At 46.1% G+C, this 23,888-nt stretch overlaps 1 protein-coding gene across 2 annotated transcripts in view; it reads right to left on the bottom strand.

The window, feature by feature from the left end:
- The window catches only part of LOC8042521 (tensin-4), a 275,086-nt gene that overhangs the window by 111,651 nt on the left and 139,547 nt on the right, over nucleotides 1-23,888 (bottom strand). For both annotated transcript variants that reach the window (XM_029985615.4, XM_029985617.3), the window contains one exon: nucleotides 15,810-15,956. In XM_029985615.4, coding sequence (XP_029841475.3) covers nucleotides 15,810-15,956 — 147 coding nt within the window. The remainder of the gene's footprint in view (nucleotides 1-15,809; nucleotides 15,957-23,888) is intronic.

Genomic DNA, 23,888 nt, shown 5'->3' on the forward strand with positions numbered 1-23,888 from the left:
GCTAGCAGTTTTGTAGCCTTTTTCAGGGTCTCTGCGGATATATAATCCAAATATGCGAATGAAGCCTCCGAAGAACAATGATCTGTGGAGCCGAGATTGCAAACCCGGATCTCCAGATAACAGCTTTTTCGAATTTTCATTTCCATTCGATCAGTAGAGTTCGGTCCACCGCATATTTTATGCAAATATGTACATTTAGTGAAATAAATGGGCGTTTGTGTGCCTTGCTGGGATCGACGTTTGTCAATGATAGCTACCCTGACTTATAAGCAAAAAACAAAAACAAAAAAGTACAATTCGCATTATTAAGAAAGAGAAACACTTTTTGTCTGACATGTCACAAGTCAAACCAGAAATCTTATTCGTTACGTATAGAGCATGTTCCACTTGATGAAGCCCCGTTCATAACTTACGATAAAGGAAAGAGAAAATGATGTCACTTTAGTCTTGTTTCTTGGCATTCGAAGGGCGTCGAGCCGGTACAACGATGGCAGTGCCGCTCACACAGTTTCTTCTGTTCACGCAGGTTATTTGCAGCGCTGCACCGCAACAACAACACATCGCCGATGACTCCCGTGGAACATTCACAGTTGCACAAACAGACTTGTGCTCGTTATTTGAAAAACGAAATGGATTCCAATTACAAATCACCGAGCCTCAAGTGTGATAGATTACCGTTACAAATTACTTTCACTGAAAAGTAACGGATTACTTTACTCGTTATGCTACAAATCACTTTCACGTTACTTTTTCCGTACACTTATCCAGAAAACAATAGAAACGATTTTGATGTTTTTCAGAAATGTTCTGCAACCCACTGCTTTTCATGTCTCATACTCCCGTATTATGGTAGTCCTTGTAGAAATAAAATATTGTATTGAAGAGAAAGAGTGTATAGTGCACTCCGTTCACCTGTAAGCTGACAAGGCACCGAGAGCTGCAAGGACACCCGCCATCCCGCTAGATTATGGTCTCTGGAAATGATCCCTGGAATTGTGTAGACAAAGCTAGCGGTGCGCAAGCTCAGTAGCAGCGTCTACATCCGCTACGAAATTCGGAGCTAAAGCAGCGATCTGCAAAAGTTCCCTTTGGACTCGGGTGTTTCACCAGTTATTCACAAGAAAAAAAAAACTTGGTTCGTACGTCCCAGCTTACCTTAATGTGTTTCCGTAGTATAGAGTGTTAGTCTTGCTAGTGACAATGTGTGTGTTTTTGTTTTTGGCAAGCAAAGCATCCACTGAGACTAGGTTTCTGTTCCCTTTAATGCCCTGAATTTTTAACATCACACTAAGAGATGGCCATGGGAACGACGGACACTCCATGACCGAAAACACGGCCAGTCAGAGAAGAAGTAGCGGTTACGGGTTATCGATCGTTCATCGGTTCTTACTTTCATACCAATATTCGTGGAGCCCAAGGGAGGGGACTGCATAGAGGGCGAGAGAAGCGGTGGTCATCGGTCTCAGAAAACAATAGAGGATATCACACTACCTTAATGCGTTTTCTCTCTCTCTCTCCGGCTTAACCCCCTAACCCCCCCCCCCCCCTCCCCCCCTGTTACGTGAGGAGTGGACTCGACCACCATGCCCAGACAAGGAAAGCAAACGAAGTATTGAGGCTACATCGTCTATTACGGGAGTTGTGAACCCGCGAATCGAGGGGGTACGGACTCGTGTTTGACCCGACCACCATTACAACACTCGAAATGACAAGAATATACTCCCCAAAATCAGGACAAACATTGGCAGACCAACGCTCTCATTTCAAATTCCAAACTTTCTTAATACACACAGTTATCTTCATACACTTATTACGTCAAATATATCGCTAAACAGATACAAAAGCATAGTGAAAGAAACTCTCTTGCCCACAACTGTTGCAAACTGTTCTGAAATATCTGGTTTTATCCTCTTTGCTATCTACATTGTTGTTGTTGTCGTTGCTTTTTTTTTTCTTTTTTGTAGGCTTTTTTGTGTTATGGTATTATAGTATAGTTTTATAGTATCGAAAATGTGTACTATCTAAATGTAATTGATATGTATATTTTGATATTCATTACATTTTATTTAAGAGCGCTTCTTGTTTCAGTGTGCTCTGCTGTCGACGAGTGTCATTGTTTTTTAATATTTCATTTATGTAGCGGTACCAAGGCCTCGTCAGAGCTTCTGGTCTTTTGCCTTGGTACTGCAGACAAAATGTATTTTCTGAACAGACTGAAATGTCTGTACAGGTGGCAGGAGACGTCGAAGAAGTTGGAAAGGGTGAAATGATGTAAAACACAATAACAAATAAACACGAACAGCTTTCTCCTGCCCGGGAGAAGAAGAAAAACACGATGGGAGGGCGACGGAGAGCTATACTCGATGTTGCCTTGATCTTTGTCTTTCGTATATTTCTACATGCCTTGCCCGTTTTTCTAGTGGGTCTAGTGACCGCGGTCATACAAAAAATCACGTTTTCTTTTCGGCTATTCTCCCCTTCCTGATATTTTCTATTTCGTTGATCTTGCTCTTTTTATGGTGCTGCATATTCTGCTCGTATTGCTCCAGCTAAAGTATTTGCTCATATTATTAAAAAGTAACGAGTAATTTAAGAGATCCGTTACCAATATTTTGCAACAAACTTACATTACAAATTACTTCTGAAAAAAATAACGTGTCAATTACAAAATTACTTAAAAAGTAACCGATTGCAAGTAATCCGTTACATGCAACGGATAGCCTCCCAAGTCTGGTCACAACTGAGTGACGCGGAACCCGACACCGACAGCGAAGAACGGTTTTCGATGTGCGCCGCGGCTGATTTCGGCCATTGTGCAGTGACGGTCTACGAACACTGGCGAGGCATCGAGATCATCAGCATCTCTGGATTACAAAAGGCGGCAACAGCCACTGTTCGCTGGGGCGCGCAGCCGGTACAACAATGGCAATGACGCTCACGCAGTTTCTTCTGTTTACGCAGGTTAGTGAAGCGTGCTCTTGAAGAAAGGTTACTATATTTGTTTTGCCTGCTTTATTACCCCAAGTATTGTGCCACTGTGTTAAGTCACACTCGACTGTGAAGTCGCGTAAACATAGTCGCTTCTTCATGTTGCGGAGGCTCGCGTTTTATTCCATACTACTTTTGTTGTGCGGATATGTTAAATTTAACCCAGGTCCGACTGTGCAGAATATTTTGGACAGGCAAATGAAATTAATAACTAAATAGGATCGAAACCAATCATATTGCACAAGGTGTCTCTCTCTAGGTGACTTAAAGACACGATTTAGCAACTCATCCTTAGAAACGCAAGTGGCAACTCTCACAAATTTAGAGGCAATCGTGACAGAGTGCAAAAAGAGCTGCAAAAACCAGCATAATGTCACGCAGTCCTTGGTGTCAAAGATTGATGACCTCGAGAATCGCAGTTGGCGGTGTAACCTTTTATTTTACGGTGTAAAGGACGTAAACACTCGCGAATCATGGTCGGCATCAGAATGTATTGGTCAGGAACTGTGCGAAACGAGGCTTGGCGTAACACTGACAACAGTTGGGAGAGCTCGTAGATAGGAAAATTCCGGCCAGACAGAAATCGACCCCTGATTGCAAGCTTTGCGTCATTTAAAGAGAAACAGACCGTCCTAGGGCACGCCAAGGAATTGAAAGAGTCCGGTATAGGTATATATCTGAAGATTTCTCTAAAGCGATAGGCATCAGAAGGCGGCAGTTGTGTGATTTTGCCAAGACTCATAGAAATGACGATACGCGGATTAACCAGAGCAATTACGCTCTTCATCCTAATGACGTAAAGTATATTTATGATCACGACATCAACCAGGTAGTGCGGTTCAAGTGACCATGACATGACCCGCCCTCCACGATCACCTTTCTTGTGATTAATTGTTGTAGCATTAAAAATAAGATTGACGAGTCTTCTAGCCTCATACACACGGTTAACTCATTGGGTGTTATCGGCACAGGATCATGGCTAGCTGAAGAAGTAGCAAATCGTGAGGTGTTTCCTAATGACTTTATATGCTACAGGAAAGATAAAAATAGTCATGGCGGAGGTGTGTTTATCCTCGTAGATCAGCGCATTTTTTAGAGTAAATTTGAAGTTGATGAGGGCTCCTGCGAAGCGGAGTGTGCCAGTTCAGTCTTCGCAATGGTAAAATCCTGTCGGTATGTTCTCTTTACCGGCCACCCGCAAGTTCTGTTGATGTATTATCAAAATTCACAGTGAAACATGAAACAATTAAATCTGATAGTATGAATGAAGGCGAATTCAATTTGCCCTTTCTAAACTGGCTCCAGTTTGTGCTGACTCAAACTGTGTTAGAACCCACTAAGAGGCCATGTTTTTGACCTTTTTCTTACAAATGAGCCAGATCAGGTGAAGTCTACTTTAGCAATGCCGGGAATTAGTGATCACAGTGCTGTCCTTTGTGAAATGTATTTGAAGCATGTAAAAATATGTGATAGTGCAAGTCGACATATATTTAATTGCAGAAACGCTAACTACCCTGAAATCAATATTGCACGATGCATATTTTGTTATTTGTAAAGAATTTTCAGAATTCTGAGTACCTTTTTAAGAAAAAAGAAACTTTGGAATTGAAAGATCGTTTCGTCCCTTCGTAGATTGTGACCAAAAGAAGCAATAAAAGTAAGCCATGGTTTACAAAACAACTAAGAAAGTTGATACCGCGAAAACAAAGAATCTATAGCGCTTTTAAACACAACCCGTCAGCTGAAAACACAGAAAAACTGAAAGTGATAACCAGTGAGCAAAACATCAAGGTAGTGAAAGGAAAACCTATTTTCTATGAGTCATTTTGAGTCTAAAATCAAAGAAAACCTTAAAGAACTTTGGAAATCCGTAAAACGAAATAAAATAAAGATAATGAATCTATTCCGTCTCCCGTGAAAGGTGACGTTGTAATCACTGAAGCTTCTCAAAAGGCGGAATGTTTTAACTCTTAGTTTAGTTCAGTGTTTTCATCGGGCGTTACAAATAACACCACAACCAGCTGTATTCTAAATAGGACCTTGCCCATGGAAAATATATTCGTTCAATATAGATGTGGTAGCAATGTTATTAGAGCGCTCAATGTTTCATTGCCTGCCGACAGCATTGCTAAAATCTTGTGCTCGTTCAGAGTCACGCGTATCTAGAAAATTACTTTTGAAAAGTCAGTGAATGATTTCTCTGTGCCAGATGATTGGAAGATAGCCTTCGTCGTACCAGTCCGGAAATCTGCAGGCCTCGTAGCAGTGTCTTAAATTACCGTCCTATGTCATTGACTTCCGTTTCTTGTAAAATTCTAGAATACATCCAGTGCACGTCTATTGTGAAACATATGGATGCTCACTGATTGTCGAACCTGAAACAACGTGGCTTCCGGAGGGAGTCGTCCTGCGTGACGCAGTCAACCGAGTTTACTATTGATCTGTCTGAGGAAATGGATAACCGTTAACCTGTCGACTGTGTTTTCTTGGACTTCAGTAAAACGTTTGATGTCGTACCTCGTAAGTTATTGCTACGAAAGTTATCGCATTATAACATTAATTATCAGTTATCTCCTGCAATTCCGAATATTTGCACGAAAGATGCAAAGATGCAAGTATGTTGTAATAAATGGAAGTAAATCAAGAATTGCACAACTAACATTAGGAGTCCCACAGGGGTCGGTTTTAGGACCTTTATTATTTTTAATTTATGTAAATGATATTAACTAGTCCGCCACTTCATGCACGAGAATGTTCGCAGACGGTTGCATATTACATAGAGAAGTAACATGTGATAATGACAATTTCATCATTCAAAGGAATCGAAATCCATGGTGCGAAAAATGGCGAATGAAGCTGAGCCTCTCCCAACTCCCAGTTCTTGTTAAAATATCAGCACTCGTTTAAAAACGCTTCAGATTACAAGTATTTAGGTGTTTACCTTATATTCTCGCTGAGCAGGCACCGGCATGCAGATTATACCGTAGCAAAAGCTTCCACATTTTTGGGATTCTTGCGCCGAAACACTCGTAACTTTCCACAGATTACGCGGGAACTATTGTATTAAACAAACGTGATACCTATATTAGGATATGCCTGCATTGTGTGGAACCTCTCAACCAGTCTAGAAAAAAAATTTGAAAAAGAGATTAGAGAGTTTAGTGCACTGCGTTCAAGACGAATGTTGAGATGAAATACATTGGAATGCCGCAGAGCAAGGCTTCGTTTAAAGTATTACCACTGTATAATTCACTCTCAGACTGGCATACCACCTGAAACCTACCTGTTTCCTCCATATTACCTATCCGCGCGTGTGGATAATATTCATAAAGTGAGCGAATATAGGTGCAAGACTGCGGCGTTAAAGTGTTAATTTTTTTTTCCAAAAAACAGTGTGCCAGTGGAAAAAAGTAACTTCTGCGGTGTCACGGTTCGGCCGGAGACGTTGCGAATGCGATAGAGGCGAGGCCGAAAACGAATAATTTACATCCCATTATATTTACAAAAACAAGACGAAGATATAACGGAAAGCATGGGAGTATATACACAGTAAAAGGGGAAATAATACACACACTGTTAAGCACATCTACAGTTCCAAGAAATGAAGCTGTTCTGAGCAGGCCTTACAGTTTAAGTTCGTTGCGTCGACGAACCGAAGCGACTTCCCCAAGGCAGCAAAGCCCCCTGTCTAGGCGTCCGAAGGGGAGTGTGGAACTCTTGCCGCGACAGCTCGTGCACAGCAAGGGTCGGGCGCGTCCTGGAACGTAGCCATAGACCCCATCCGCCGCTTCCTCCCGGTCTCAGTCTTTGATTATCCCTGCTTCGCCATCCTTTTGTCTTTTTCTTCCTCTAACCTTGTTGTCTCACGTGGCATCATCTTCTTCTTTCTTGCCCCTTCAACTTCCTTTCATGTCATTTCTTAGAATCATGACATGCGGTTGTCTCAGTTTTATCAAACGATGCCTTTTATACTGCTTTAGGAACAGTAAGCTCATTTGATTGATATGACTGCGTAAAAGATAAATCCCAGGCAGAAGTTAACACGGTAGATTGTAATTACTCAGAGGGATAGGGTTTAGTGTATTGTTTATTTGTTTTCAATGCCTCAAAGTGTGATGGAGCGCGCTGAGTGACTCGAAATCTGAAGGGTGCTTTGGATGCCGCGAGACGTGTCGGAATACTTTTGATCTCGCGAGGTTTTAAAATGATGTGGAAGATTATTACCTGTTAATTTGATTTCGTTTTTTTTTTGTCTAATTTCCGAAGGGCGCTGCGGGTACTTAATAAATAAATAAGATAGAAGTCTTTCTAACCTTAAACCGAACTCCCAAATGTTTATTGGGAATCTCCTTATCCACGTCTTTGTCTAAAGACTAACGCGCGCACACGATCACACACATACACACACACGCACGCACACGGGTTTTATACTCCGTTTACCTCAAGTCCGAACCTAATGAAGGTCAGAAGATCACACACCAGAAGCACACACGCACATACTAAAAATACGCAAGGTCACCACGCATTCACTGCGGTTGATTGGTTTATAGCCGATGATAGCGCACGCGCAGAAAGACGACAAACGTCGTGACGCTGCACTTGCATCGTTGCTTCATTGACACCGTTACCTTGGAGCACATGGCCGCGGTCAGACTTAAAAAAAAAAAAAACAAGAAAAACAATAATCCAGTAAAAAACAAACAAGAAAACATGGCTTATGCGTGTACGGGAGCCGTAGAGAGCGCGAATAAGGGTGGCGATGTGGTTTGGTTGGTTCATACGAAAAGGCAAACAGCGCACAGTAAACGGGGACTAAAAGAAGTGCGAACAGGACAAGCGCTGACTCTCAACTGAACTTTAATCACAAGCGTGCGCGAAACGGACGTGATAAACACGATTTCGGCCATGCCCCATTTGAGCGCAGAAAGGTTGAGGTGCCGCCGCGATGCCGGGCAGAGATTCACGCGTGTCTCTATACTCCTTTTGCACCATATATGATGGAGAACAGCGGAACCTACGAGGGATTCCATGTGATATTCTGGATGGGCGCTGCAGCGAAGCGCCGGTGCGCGTAAAGTCACGTGATGCATTCGCAGTCCATGGATTGGCCATGGGATGTCTCGTATATAGCTTAATCCGCGGTCCATCGTAAGGCGGCGACGTGTAATACGATTCGCGCCGTGTATAATACACCCGTGAATGCCAAAAATCGTGCTTATACTCTCAGGGCAGTCGACAAGGCCGCCAAATACACGGAAACGTGAGGTGGGAAAGAAATTGTGCCGTCCGCCAAGGAGGCGGAGGAACGCGTAAACCCGGAGAAGAGGAAAGTGTAGTGGACACCATCTCTCCAGATCTGCGAGTATAATAGTGCATAATACCAGCTCTCTTTTTGATGTCTTTGCCTTCTTTTTTTTCTTTTTATAGCGTCCAGCATTGAATATACGCCCTGACGAGGCCGTAACCGACCATTGTCGGCAGCTACAAACGGCAACTGCCTGCTTTCTTTCTTTGTTTTGTTTTTGTTTTGTTTTTCAACATATTCGTATCAGGGTTTTCGATCGCACTAAGAGCAGACGAACCTGCATACAACTGCATCCCAATGTTATACTTTCTCCGCGCTCTTTTTTTTTTTTTTTTTTTTTGCTTTATCATCACAAAGGAGTTTTAACAAAAGAAAATGGATTAGAAAAAAACGGAAGGAAAAAAAAAAAAGGACCTGAGCCCGGTTATCAGAAATCGAAATGATGGCGGGCTTTTGTCGAGAACACCGTCATTATGCTTTTTCACCGAGACATTCGCTCTATATGCATACACTCCTATATCGATTCACTAGCGCCCGCTATCGCAAGTTTTTCCTCGTATGTCGTTATTACACTGCCCATATGAAAGCGCCCCGGCAATGAAAATAAGATCCCGACAACTCGCATTCCGAATGCATAGTGTCGCGCTTTTGAGCAGAACACGAAAATAGTCTCATAAGCGCAGGGTTGGACGACGCACGATCTGTTCGCGCGTTCGATTGCGTAGCGAGCAATTAAAAATCAATATTCACGAACCTTTTTTTTTATGTTCCCCACGCGACGAGGAACGTGGCCCCATAATAGCAAAATCTAGATTATACGGACACAAAGTGAGGGAACGGGGGATTTCAAGGCGACCAGGGTTGTCAGAACGCCGAGCCCATATGATTACCGAGTAGACGCAAAGTCTAGCTGCCTTTACCTCTCCTCACTGTTGAATCGCGCTTGAACAGTGACGCGTTCGAACAAACTACGATGCTCTGGCCTCTGGCCAAGGCAACGCAGTCTTTCCGGTGGCAAAACAAGATATAATGGCCAGCCTTTCAAGCTGTTGGAGGATCTATAAAGACAGATGAATCGAGCAAACAAAATATCAAATAACGGCTTTTTCCTTAGATAAAAAAAAAAAAAAAATTAGCAAGGACTGGTGTGATGCAATCAGGGCTTACACGACTTCAAAAGTTCCCGCAGACAACTTTCCCACTAAACGCCGTCAACTTAAACAAACTAAAAAAAAAAAAAAAAAAAAAGCGAAAGGCACGAGTAAAATATTTTAACGATAAATAGTTCCTTCTTAGCTGTACTCATTCCTTTCGCGTTATTTCTTTTTATTCTAAATTACAGACAACTTAAATGTTTGCTCTTATTAAAAAAAAAGAAAAAAGAAGAGTTTTGCTTGTATTGGGCAATCACGTTGAAATTCGACCGTTTGCAAGCTCTTCCAACTTGAACGTACACCGCGCCCCTTTGATCTTCTCTTTTTCGGTAGTACCCCCCCAGAAATCAAAGTCCTCGGCGTCATTCCCGAGAGCAAACGACGCTCAAATTGCAACACGCGTGGACAAACACAACACAGAGGACGGGTCGTCACGGCCGCGACCCACAAGACGAAGAGAGAATTGCGCGCACGCGAACTGGGGCCTGACCAAGTCTGGCACTCACGCAGCGAGACAGGCAAACAATACAAAGAAAAGCACAGAGCCACTGAGAGTGTCGCATCCAGAACGGCTCAGGCCGCATCATCCACTCAGCGCCATCAATTAGCGGCCAGGCTCAAAGGAAGCCGCGCTCTGGGCTCGCAAACCCTGTTGTTGACTAGCGGCTGCAGGGCCCGAATGCCCCAAAGAACCCCGATGTGAGCGCGGGGCTCTGAGGCTTTATCCAGGGACGCGCAGGCCATCTAGAGTTCGATTACTCGTGAGAGCCCCGCAAGAAAAAACCGCAGATATCGGAGAGTAAACACGCGGCTTCCGGTCGTCGTGCGATGGTCGTCCTTATGCATCGACAATTCGTCGTTCAGAATTATCAGAGAAAATGTATCTCTAAAGGCTTAAGGCTTATACGGGAGCTCCTTCGGAAACAAGATGCGCGTTGACTCAACCTCACTACCAGGCATGGTGGAAGAATAAAAATCAAGATTATTTAAATCGTGACTTAAAGGAACCGTGAAACGATTTTTCTACTTTCGCTAAATACTACTTGGAATCCCTCCCTAATGTTCTTAACTGAATTAACTTGCCTTACTTTCTCTTTCTATGCAACGACAATTGCCTAACAAATTCGAGAAATATGAGCATCGTTCATCCCCTCAATTCGGAGCCAGAACAAGCAGTCACGTGGCCAGGTGCATATCCTATGCCGTCAACAATAATCATATAGTCACGTGATGGGGTGGGCAAAGTAGAAAACGCGTGCTGCGCTCCCGGCATTATTAGAGTTCGGCTATTCTCAGCATTGGTTGGACACGAGCCACTACCCGAGTGTCCGTCGAAGCATCAGCGAGTTTTAGAATAGGGGGCCCCACAGCTTTGGGTGCCCCAAACAGCTTGGGGCGTCGAACTGCGCATGCGCAGTTGGACGCTCTAAGTTGTTTTGGGGCACCCAAACCTGTGGGGCATCCTATTCTAAAACTCTCTATTAATTGCTACGAGCCGAAGTCGAGTGCTCACGCAGTTCTCGTGTCCAATCCATGAGCCGCGCTTCAAGTGTCGGGCGGGTGGTTTCGATCCCACAATTACGTAATCAAGTTTTGCGAAGGCAAAACGGAAAGAAATAGCCCGCTTTTATCCTCGCAATTTCGGCACGACAAAGAAGCTTCTGAATCAGTGGCGGTCTGTGCGAGTATACTTGGGCCAGACCAGTACGCCTCTGCAAAGTAATGAACATTCCAACCCAATATAGTTTCATGACTCCTTCAAATGAGACCGGTTTTAGTATTTTGATTCAAATCAAACCTTTCCCGCAAAAATATTCCCGAAAATATGTGTTATTTACCGTTTGTCTCATATTTGTTGTTTTTATGAACAATCGTTCTTATATCTAAATCAAAGTATAATCGAGTCAGAGAGATTTATATTTGGCTGAACACCAGCAAAAAGAAGAGTTCTTCTGAGGAAATCGGAGCGCTGGGCTTTCTTTATGCTTTCCACTTGGTTCGTCAGTTACGCAACATCATATTGTAGGCAAATAAGAACGGAAGAAAAAAACAAAGCTTTTTCACAAAGTAAAAAACAAATCAAGCAGTTTTTGTTTTAGTATGGCGGGCTTTTACATCAATAAAAAGTTGTTATTTAGGCTGAACTTTAAATTTAGAGTAATTCTTTCATTCGCATTCTTTTTTTGTGTGATCGGAGAGATTCGCTAATTATTGTGCCGTGTTGAAAAACACATTACGTGATAAAGAGTTACTCTTTTCTAACTAAATGATTTAAACCAAATAAATCTTATTGTTTTTCATTTTTTCTTAGGAAATCATTTTTTTTTTAATTTTCCTATTAGCATAGATAGAACTCTCTTTTAACGATTTTATGTAGTCGCGTTATATACCAATGAAGTGAAGTAATCGAATCTCAGACACACTAAGCGTAGTAGACCGAAGGCCGCTGTAGTGTCTAGACAATTCTCTGCGGCCAAAAGTGGTGTGCCCCTCAAACGCTTTCAAGCTTAAGGGCACCCCTATTTCCGTTAGTCAGGATTATATACCGTCTGTCCGCCTTGCTAGGCGGAAACTGATAGAGTTCGCCAGGTCGCATGGGAAGCCCATCAAATTGCGTTTCGACAAACTACTCGTTGACAACAAATGTTACATCTACGCGCCTGGCACAGACTCCGTTCGCGAACTAAACCCACCTGAGCGGAACTTGGAGCCAGACGGGACTCCTTCCGGACTTCATGACCCCGTCATGGTGCTCAGAAAAACCGGCAGTTCTAACCTAGCACCTGCTTTGTCATAGCGTTCGGATGACATTAGTGAGTCACCCCTTGTAAATATTTCTGTTTTATTTACTAACATTAGAAGCGTTATGCGTAACCGCGATGACTTGTCGTCCATTGTGGACTCATCAGACGCGGATGTTGTTGTTCTCACCGAGACCTGGTTGTCAAGCAAAATACGTAACGATGAAATATTAAACTGTCATAAACGTTTAAATTTTTACCGTCATGACAGAGGCGAAAAAAAATGGCGGTGGCGTATTGGTCGCGGTGGCGGAAAACGTATTATCATTTCAAATCAGTATTGTTTCTGAACTGGAGCTTCTATGGGTTTGTCTTCAGTTAAAAACAAAAAAAAAAAATATATTTTAGGCGTTTGTTATCGTCCTCCTTCAAAAAGTGCCACTTTTGTTACAAGCCTACACGACGCCATTAACGGAGTCATGATCCGTTTTCCCAATACGCCAATAATGCTGCTGGGTGATTTTAACTACCCCGCCATAGTATGGTCAGATATGGGTGCTAGCCTCAGTCCCTTTTCTTCAGAGAGTAGTGAGTTTTTGAACTTGTGTTTGGACTTTAGCTTTTCACAAATTGTTACGAAACCGACGCGTATTACAACTACAACTGCCTCTGTTTTAGACCTTATATTAACAACATCGCCCGAGCTTATTACTTCATTGACTTACATGCCTGGTATTAGTGATCATTCCTTGTTGCATTTTATATTAAACATTCCCAGTTCCCGCAAATCAAAACAAATAAAGCAAATACACGATTATGCCAGAGCGGACTTTGATGTGATTAACAATGAAATGAGTCTCTTTTTAGATCGGTATATGCACTGTTTTGCCGAGCGCTCAGTCGCAGACAACTGGCATTTATTCAAAGATAAGGTGGTATCACTGATGAAGGCACATGTACCTCTTCGCAACATAACGTCGTCACCTGAATCGCCATGGTATACCGTGACTCTGAAAAGGCTCTCAAATAAAAAGAAGCGTTTGTTTCGTGCTGCCAAGCTGAAGGATGACGTACAGCATTGGGCAGCGTACCATCTAGCTGCGGGCGTGTACAAAAATGCTGCTGTAGAGGCTAAAAGCTCATTTTTTAATATTCTGTTACCATCTATGCTAATAAACAACCCCCGTCAATTTTGGAAAGTTGTTAACCCCACTGAAAGCTCCGATGTTGCGCTTAGAATGGCTGACGGAGTAGATGTACCAAATGATCAGTGTTCTTTTGTTTTAAATTATGTTTTTGTCAAAGCGTTTTCGTGCCCTGTTACCTCCAACTTTACCGCAGCTCCAGTTTGTAACTTTTTGCCAATGTATCCTGTCATTATAGAATCTGAAGGGATTGCTAACATAATTGAAAATCTTAAAATCTCTTCGGCAGCCGGCATCGACAATGTAACTGTTAAGTTTCTAAAGAACACTAAAACGTATTCAAGCATTATTCTATCTTATCTTTTTTCCCAGTTTCTCGAACAAGGAATATTACCCAGTGACTGGAAGGTGGGGAAGGTGATTCCAATTCATAAAGGCGGCGATAAACATAATCCTATTAATTTCCGCCCGATCTCTCTAACGAGCATCCCTTGCAAAATTCTTGAACACGTAATATATTCACATCTTGTTAATTTTCTTGACTCCAACTCTTTTTTCAACACAGCTCAACATGGTTTTCGAAAGTTTTATTCCTGTGATACCCAACTGCTAACATTAACTCATCATCTTCACCTCACTCTAGACCGGGGTTCTACGACTGACTGCATATTCCTGGATTTCTCAAAAGCTTTTGACAAGGTTTCTCACCAGCTACTTCTTCATAACCTTGGTAACCTTAATATAGATCCCAATGTCCTCACATGGATAAAATCATTCCTAACGAATCGCTTCCAATTTGTTCGAACTAATGACACTAATTCTTCGCCCTCACCTGTTAACTCCGGTGTCCCTCAGGGCTCCGTACTCGGACCACTCTTATTTCTTATTTATATCAATGACCTTCCTGTGCATGTTTCTTCCTCTATTAGTTTATTCGCTGACGATTGTGTAATTTATAAAGAGATAGTTAACGACTCTGACATTTCCGCCCTTCAGGTTGATATTAACAACATCTGCAAATGGTGCAAGGAATCGCTCATGGAGCTTAACATCACTAAATGTACATCTATGAGAGTATCTCGTCATAACAACACTTGTCCTTCCTACTCTATTAACAATTCTACTTTAGTTTCTGTGTCCTCCTATAAATATCTCGGCATTCACATAACCAACGACCTCTCCTGGAATATCCACGTCCAATATGTCACTAACAACGCAAATAGGCTTTTGGGCTATCTCAAACGTAACTTTTCGCTTGCTCCTCTTTCCTTAAAACTTCTCCTCTATAAAACCCTAGTTCGTCCTAAACTGGAATATGCAGCTTCTATCTGGAGCCTCGGTATCACCCTTGCATCAGCTGTCGAATCTATTCAGAATCGTTCTGCCCGTTTCATACTCTCGAACTATCATCGTACAGCCAGTGTAACTTCCATGAAATCGTCCCTCTCCTTACCTGATCTCTCTCTCCGAAGAAAAATATCTCGTCTATGTTTATTTCACAAGATTTATTACTATAACTCCGCTCTCCGTCAAGCATTGTTTTTAGAACCATCGTACATATCATCACGTGTAGACCAAGACCTAAAGGTAGGGATCCCCCATTGTAGCACATCCACTTTTAATGCTTCTTTTCTACCCCAAACCTCCATTGATTGGAATCGCCTTCCCGCACATATAGTCTCAATAACTAACACTGTTTATTTTAAAAATGCTATTACCAACTTTTTAACAGATGATGCGCAGCGCGTGTTTTTGCTGTGTGTGTGTGTGTGTGTTTTTTTGTATTTTTGCCTCGTTCAACTATGTTATTTTTATCTGTCGACCGCCCACTCCCCTTTGTAATGCCTTCGGGCCCTGAGGGAATAATAAATGAAAATGAAATGAAATGAAATGCCCACATAGTCGTACGGTGGAACAGGAATCGGAACGCAAGTGGTTAAACCTGTCTTATTCATTACAAATCATAAATCTCTCCCTTTCACATTTTACCCTCTCTCTTCTTACTAACACCATCCTTCACTTAACGCTTCACACGCTGCTCCATACACTCCCCCAGACCCTCCTTCCTACATTTAATCATGCACTCCTTCATACTGCATCTACATACACAGCTTTTCATACACTTCTCTCCCCGCCCTTCTCATAGTTTTGTACGGTCTTCTTCAATCACACCTCCTCTTTATCGCATCGCAGTGTGATATAATATTCACCAAATATATCCCTCACTGCCGTATTCCCGGCATACCGGCGAAGACTTAATCGAGCCCTAAAGATCGTTGCATCCCTTCACATATAAAATGTACCTTCTACACGTATTTCCTCGGCTGTCTCCCGGCGGGCAACCGCCAATATTCCAAAAGAAATAGAAAAGGCCATGTCAGGTAAAGATCCCAACAGAAGCCAGCAGCAGGAGGGACGGTCCCGTCGCCGCCCACGACGGGCCGAAGGCATACATGTCTCGAAATGGCGCGCCTACCTGCTTGGGGCTGCGAGCTCGGAAGACGTGGCAGTGCTGCAGGCCCGCTCGTAGTTTGGGCTCCCGGGCGAGGAAGGCGAACTGGTGCTGGCCGGGGCTACACGTGCACCAGCAGATGCGACGCACGGCGTGCGCCATCAGCACCACCTGCGCCAGAACAACAAGGAGGCCGCTGGAGCAAGATACGATGTCTCGGTAGTTAACAAGACCAGCAAACCCAGTTAGGGTCCGAGGCGTCGCAGGACGCCTGACTCTATGCGGGCAGAAAGTTAAGAAGAGGAGAAAATGAAAGTGCACGAGGACGTCAGAACGCTGAGCTCTGATTGGAATGATTAGAGGGTAGACGTAAAGCCCCCCCTAGCTGCCTCGGTCTTCACTGCACTCATCGAACGCGTTAAGGCTGGTTCAGACATGTGCAACGAGCGCGATGCGTCCGTTGCAACCGCAGCGACCGGAACGACCGCTCTGCGCCGCGTGTACACACACATGCAACCGCTGCAACAAGCGCAGCGGATCGGCAGCACGGCGACCGCTTCTACGCCGCCGTCAGCTGTCTCAGCGGTGCCTCCAGAAAGGGGACGCATTGCCACATAATGCCGTAACAGAATATACAGACAGACAGTTTTCTATAGCCTAAAGCTTTATTAATCTTTTTTTTTCATGATAGGCTTGCAGGATACAGTGATTGAAAAAAAGAAAAGAAAAAAAAGTGAAAGCCGTTTACAGCTCCCTGTAACACCGAATTAGAGTGCAGCTCTTGAGGAGGAGGAGGGAAGGGTACTGGGGGGGTGAAGTGACCTGGGGGGGGTCACGTGACCTTGGGGGGTCACGTGACGATGCCGATGATGTCATCAATGACGTCACTGATGACGTCATCAGTGACGATGACGATGCGGACTCCGATGACGTCATCAGCGATGATGACGATGACGATGCGGATGTCGGTGACGTCATCAGTGACGTCACTGATGACGTCATCTGTGATGATGACGATGCGGATGCCCCCCGAAGTCACGTGACACCCCCAGGTCACGTGACCACCCCCAGGGTCACGTGACCCCCGCCGAGGTCACGCGACCCCCCGCCGAGGTCACGTGACCTCCCCGATGACGTCATCGTCACTGATGACGTCACCGGCATCCGCATCGTCATTATCACTGATGACGTCATCAGTGACGTCACTGATGACGTCACCGACATCCGCATCGTCATCATCACCGATGACGTCATCAGTGACGTCACTGATGACGTCACCGGCATCCGCATCGTCATCATCGCTGATGACGTCATCAGTGACGTCACTAATGACCTCACCGGCATCCGCATCGTCATCGTCATCATCACTGATGACGTCATCAGTGACGTCACCGATGACGTCATCAGTGATGATGACGATGACGATGCGGATGCCGGTGACGTCATCAGTGACGATGACGTCATCGGGGAGGTCACGTGACCTCGGCGGGGGTCACGTGACCTCGGGGGGGGGGTCACGTGACTTCAGAGGGGTCACGTGACTTTGGGTGTCACGTGACCTTGGGGGTCACGTGACCCTGGGGGAGGGGTCACGTGACCTTGGGATGACCTTGGTTACGCCGACGCCGACGGCGACGCCAACGGCGACGCCGCTCAAGCCGAGAACGGGCCCCTAAGAGCTGCGCTCTAAAAGATGGAGTACGCCGTCTTGGACGATCACGGCTCTAACACACAACTTAGCCGATAGTACGAATGTCGCCACACGCCTTTTCTACGATTATAAAAGACGATGTAATCTTATCAGCGATATAGCAAACGTAGAAATATGATTTGGTAATCAGATAGACGTTCGAGCGTTCAGGATTGCTAACACTAATCACTTTTCTCCGGTGATGAAAACGCGTGAAAATTCGCATCCTTTATACGGTACGTGCCAGTAATACCTTGAACTTGAGCACACGCATGAAATGCGCCAAATAAAAAATCCGAGCGATGTTCGAGGACTCAAATGCTTAGAAAGCACCACTGTAGTCGAAGTAAACAAACACGACGGCACGGGCGTTTTTGCTGTCTTGAGAGTGCCGCCAGGACATCGCCGCACGAGTAGGTGGATCTTCCTTTCTAGTACGTGCTGGGTTATCTAGCGACACACGACGAAAATTCACAGTCAAGGATAGCGCTTTTACGTGGAACGATGAGCTTTCACCACGCCGTCCACGTCGACGATCATCACCGACGCCATGTTTGTAAATAGAAGGAGCCGGCCCGCGACCGCATGCAACGCGCACGACCCATTCTCTTCGACGTGTGATTGGTCTGTCGTTGCGGTCGTTTCGGTTGTTTCGAACGCAGCGGGGAAAGTTGGGCTCGCTCCAACTCCTTGCGTCGTGAACGACACGTGCGCGCGCCCCTCCGTCGCTATGGCAACTGACGGTTGCAGACCCCTGCAACCGTCGTTTCGGTTGTTCCGGTCGTTACGGTCGCTACGGACGCATGTGTGTGAACGGGCCTTTAGAACGCGGAACGCCGGCGTTCGGCGGTCGCGTACGAACGCGTTCGACAAGTGCAGTGAAGGCAAAGGCATCTAGCTTTGCCTGTACCCTCTAATCCTTCCAGTCAGGGCTCAGCGTTATGACGTCCCCGCGCGCTCTCGTTTTTTCCTCTCCCCCAGTTTACGCCCGCATAGTCTACACATGGCTTGCATATGGCGTCGCCGCACTATGCTGGTGCTCATTCCTACTTGTTCCTGCCGAAAAAGAAAAGGCCTGGCTTAGACAGTTCGTTGAATGCAATGAAGGTTGAAATTAGAGCGCAGCTCTTGAGGAGGAGGAGGGAAGGGTACTGAGGGGGGGGGGGGGTCATGTGACCTCGGATAAAGGGGTCGCGTGACCCCCCCCTCCCCCCCCCCCCCGAGCTTCTCCCGAGGTCTTCCCGAAGTAACCCGAGGTCCTCCCGAAGGAATCCGAGGGCCTCCCGAGGTACTCGGGAAGGGGGTCACGTGACCTCGGGGAGGGGGTCACGTGACCTAGGGGGGGGGGGGGGGTTACGTGACCTGGAAGGGGGTGACGTGACCTTGAGGTCACCGAAGGTTCCCGAGGCCCTCCCGAAAGAACCCGAGGTCCTCCCGAGGTCCTCGGGAGGGGGGGGGGGGGGGTGGGGGGGGGGGGGGGACGCGGTTACGCCGACGGCGACGCCGACGCCGCTCAAGCCGGAAACGGGCGCCTAAGAGTTGCGCCCTAAAAAAAAATCTGTCACATGAATTCAAGTCACATAACGTGGTGACGTGACGTCATGGTATCACGTGGCTCTACGATCTAAAGCTGTGGGTGGTTTTTATTTGGGCCCGTTCTCGTTTCGGCCTTCTCGTTTGGATTTTCTCAAAAAGATCATTCTCAAAAGGTCGTTCTCGCTTGGGCCCGCTGCATTTGATCCATTCTCGCTCCACCCTTCGCGTTTCATCCTCCAAGAAAAAAAGAGTGAAATGAGGGCACTTCGAGGTGTCGGTGTTATGGCTGGGTCATCGCCTATCTCCGAAGAAGCTTCTTCAACTCCGCCCCTCCCACCTCCAACTCGCCTATACGCCATACAAACGCGCATGTGCTAATTAGTCCCGCGGGTTTGGCTAATAGTTCCTGGAATACGTCCCTTCTGCTTTTGAAACATGCAGAAAAGATTATGACCCGCTCGTTGGCTTGTACGGAAGTGATAGCAGGCGCTGGGCAATACAGTATGGAACAGCTCTTTTGTGTCGAAGCACGGCTTCGTACGTCTCTCTTTTCCCGGGTCGCGGGAGGGTGCACCCGGAGTGCCCCCCCCCCCCCCCTCCCCCCTCTTACACACACACACGCTGTACTCTACACTTAAAAAAAGTTTGTGCGTCTACTTTTACGCACAACATCTTGGAGAGCCAATTACCGCAACTTACGGAGGCGGCTCAGCGAATGATAATGCCGAAACATATGTTTAGACCAAGAAACGCAGTCTGAGTTGTGACATTTAGCAATGCAAAACGTCACGCTTGCATTGCTTAATGTCACAACTCAGACCGTGTTTTCTGGTCTAAACATATGTTTCGGCAATTTCATTTGCTGAGCTGCCTCCCTAAGTTGCGGTGATTCGCTCCCCGAGTGTTGTGCGAAAAGCAGACTCTTCGTTCGAAGAGTGAGTAGAGACGAGGGAAGTTAAACCCGGGCCCCGGGGACAATTTTTATTGGCAATGCAGTCAAAGGTACGGGCACGCGTGACATCTTTCATTTTGAGCTTTGATCAAAGCCGTGCGCTTTCATGCAAGTTTACGATACGATGTACGGTACGGGCACGCGCATACAAGTTTACGAACTCACTAAACTTGTATGCGCAAACAAACAGGATGAACACGAAGGAGTAAACAAGGACAAGTGATTCTCCTTGTCCTCTCCTTCGTGTTCGTCCTTTGTGTTTGCTCACACAAGTTTACTAAGCACCATAATCCAACAAGCCCAACAACAACTATTGCCGAGTTCTCGTCTCCTCTTCTCTTTTCAGTTTTTAGCCATATCTTTCTACGGTTCACATCGAGGTGAGACCGATAACAAAAACGAATTTTCCGGTTTCCGAGAACATACAGATCTGCCGATGGTGCCCATCACCACTCCTCGGTGTGATGGCTGTTGTAGTGGGTACACGCGCTGCCTTATGTTTGGCTAACATATCAAAATTTAGTTTTCTTGACGTGTAACAAATGCAGCTTCATATTTTGTTCAGAGCCAAGAAGCCTCGCGAGTAGCTCATGCTCCCAAAGCATGTCCTATTGTTAGCCCTTGTCGACACTCAATATTTAACAAATATTGCTAACAGAACGTGTTGGCACTTGTCACTGTGTGCGTTCCAGACGCCCTTCGTTTGCGTTCCAGACGCCCTTCGTCGGTTCAACATGTAAGCCCCTAGCGATTGAGGGGTAGTTTCTTCTCGATTGAAGGGTATGAAGGAGAAATCGAGGAAGCTGAGCAGGATCTTGGCAGCGTCGAGCGAAGCTTTCGTATAATGCATAATCGTCAGTCACCTTCAAGCACCGATGACACACAAGCAGTTCAATACTGACCCGGAAAACACTGCGCCGCGCGTTTCATTGCAACGGGAAGCTTCATTTAGTCCACGGTTACATACCCATCTGTTCTAAGTCGCAGCCTCTCGGACGGCTCTATTGTTTCGGCATGAGCGGTGGGGCGGTGCCCGACTAACGGGTCTTCTTTCTTTCAGCAGGGAGGTCTCATCGCACCCACCGCATTCGAGCGAGAGGGAGAACCAGGATGATGAATTGATACAAACAATGAAGGGGAAGGTGGCCGGATTTTAAACAGGACGGAGGTGAGCCTCTACGTCGGCCTTCAAGCTTGTAATGATGATATGATTTCCGCCCTTCACTCGCAGCACCGATATGGGTCACGGCTAACATCACCCAGATAGAAAGCCGCATAGTGCTGAATTTCTACTTACCCTATCTGACGGCCAGAGCGGGTCACATGTCGGATTCCTTTCCACAGTGATTGAACTCGTGTTCCAGCCCAAAGCTGACGTAGCGCTCGTGTTCCATATATGCCCCGTGCTGGCCCTCAGCGGGTCAATTATAAACCTCAGCACTACGGGTTTGCACGGTCTGTGCTGTCAACGCCTGCCACGAGCACGCTTTCCGTGGCGCTCAGACTTATCACCATGGTATATAGAAGCACCATGACGAAGAGCCATGCATATACTGTTTAGGAACACGCGATTCGACAGGCTGCAGCCAGAGTCGCGTATTTCGCACACTCTTAGTGTCCGTATAACATCAGCCATGTAATTTCAAACGCAACCCAAAAGGCGAAAAGGATCGTTACGAAATATCTCTGAGCTGCTCATCTAGCCACATGTGCGTTTCGATCACTAGCGAAGCACCGAGGTGGCCTCCGTCGATTGTCGCTACTTTGGTCGGGATTCAAACTTGCCAAAGGGGGATACATAGGCTGGTGCTTTACTCTGGAAAAATACCACCTACAGATAGGAGGCCGCAGTGCTGGACTTTCCACGTCAGCTGCTGAGGGCCCGCGCGGGTCACAGACTGGAAGCGAGTGCTGCGTCAGTGTACGGCGGGATCTCGTGCCCCGATTGATTGAACGCGAGTTTCAGCTGAACGCTGACGCTGCAATCGTGTTCAACATGTCCCCTGCCTTGGCCCCCCCACTAGGAGACGTATAGAAAACTTAACGACTTTCTATCTAAGTGCTGTTGTTGGAACCATCGAGGATTTATTTTCTCTTTATTGACGGAAACACCGAGGCGGCTCAATAATATTATAAGGGCTTTCGCATGAAGGTGCTACACTTGCACGGCGTTCTATCGACCGCTGTTCACATACCCGTGACTTTTGTTTCAATGAAGTTGGAAGCGCAGGCAGGCTTTAAATCAGTTGCACGCAAACAACCTGCAGAAATTCTACCCGATGTTGTTAACGGAGGGTTTAAAGTTTAAAGTGGCATTCCAATTTTTTCCTCGAAACATGTTTTTTGTTTTATAATCAACGTCGGCTTTTTTTACTTGCTAAGTCACCGTGGTAACATATTACCATCAAAGTGCATGTATTCACAGGAAGCTTAAAGCTAGACCCCCTCCATCGCTATCCCATGCTTAGTATGCGTATGTGCCCGTAACGTTAAACTTTGCGATACATTTCAGAGAAAGAACAGCAGAGACATTAAGCACCGAAGCACTGGCAACAATAGACGCCAGGGAAGGAACAAGACACGCACCAAAGCAAAAGAGTCTTGGACAGTTCCCGCGAATAACTTCGAGACACCAGTCGTGCGTGCTCTTCCTCCGGAGCACTCGACGTTGCGATGACGAAGGGGTAAGCAGGTAAGTGAGCTCAACGACGACTCGAAAACTTGAAAGCCAACCTCAAAGTCACAAACAAACCTCAAAAACGGCGTCGCGACGACGAAAGACTCGGAGCTATGTTTCCTGAAAGAAGCAAGCTGAGGCACCAGCTTGCGACGTAGCGTACCGCCTGTCGCCGCGCGCTGAAAGAATTCCGACAACCAAAAGACTGCCAAAAGCGCGAGCAAAGCGACAAAAAAATAAAAAAGAAAACCGAGTAAGACATCTTAGCTCGTCGTCAGCGCTCGGTTCAGCCCGACAGGTTCGCGAGCACAGTGGGTGCCTCCCTCGTCCGACGACAGCGGCGAAGATTTATAAACGCGAAGAGAAAGCGGTTTATCCGGTCCGAGACAAATCGGAAAATCGATGGCCCCACACACCTCTTCCCACACACGCACGACACAAGGCGCACGAGGCGAGATCCGGAGCGCAGAGTTTCTCTCCCGCCCTCTCGCGCACGGTAACATTTGTTCGACGATGTCGCCAGGTGGATAGAGTAGGAGCGACGACCCCTTAATTCCGGCAATCCCGGTTTCATTTCACTTCTCGCTCGGCCCCGTTCGCCGTCTTGCTGGGGTTCAAGACGAAGCTCGGCAAACCGTAATCGAATCGAATGTCAGGCGCGCACCCTTGCTGAGTAGTCAGCAAGGGTGTGTTCGGCCTTGCGTAACGGAACATTGACAAGATGATAACAGAAATAAATATGTCCTGACGTTTATATTTATGGGGCCCGACACGCGTCACATAAATAGACGACAAGCACGCTCGTATCCATATCGTTTTAGGGCTCGTTGACACAGTCCCGTTTGTTTACGTTGCGTCATGTTGTAGGACTTTCAAGAGAGGCGTCGGAACTATTTTGGATGTTGGGGGAAGGGGGGGGGGGGGGAAGGACTTTCGCGCTCCCTCGCCCGTCTTGCTAAATATATATCTATATATATTTTAAATATCTGAGAGAGGCCTAGTGTTTCGACGCCACAGGGACGTTATAAGGAGTATTCACTGGGCGCCATATGTGTGGATGCTGTCTAGAGCGCATGCTCAAAACGAGCCCACATTAATAGGCTGCTAAGACCGGCAATCTTGAGGGTGCGGAATGACGTTACAAAAGAACTGTGGAACCTCGCCATCAGCACCCGCTCAGCATTCGCGCACACAGCTATGGCCGCCAGTCAATACTTCCTATAGGCGAGTTACGACCGCGCCGGGACG

This window comes from Ixodes scapularis, unplaced genomic scaffold (genome assembly GCF_016920785.2).
Source record: "Ixodes scapularis isolate PalLabHiFi unplaced genomic scaffold, ASM1692078v2 PGA_scaffold1__304_contigs__length_218370807, whole genome shotgun sequence".
NCBI classification, from domain to species: domain Eukaryota; kingdom Metazoa; phylum Arthropoda; class Arachnida; order Ixodida; family Ixodidae; genus Ixodes; species Ixodes scapularis.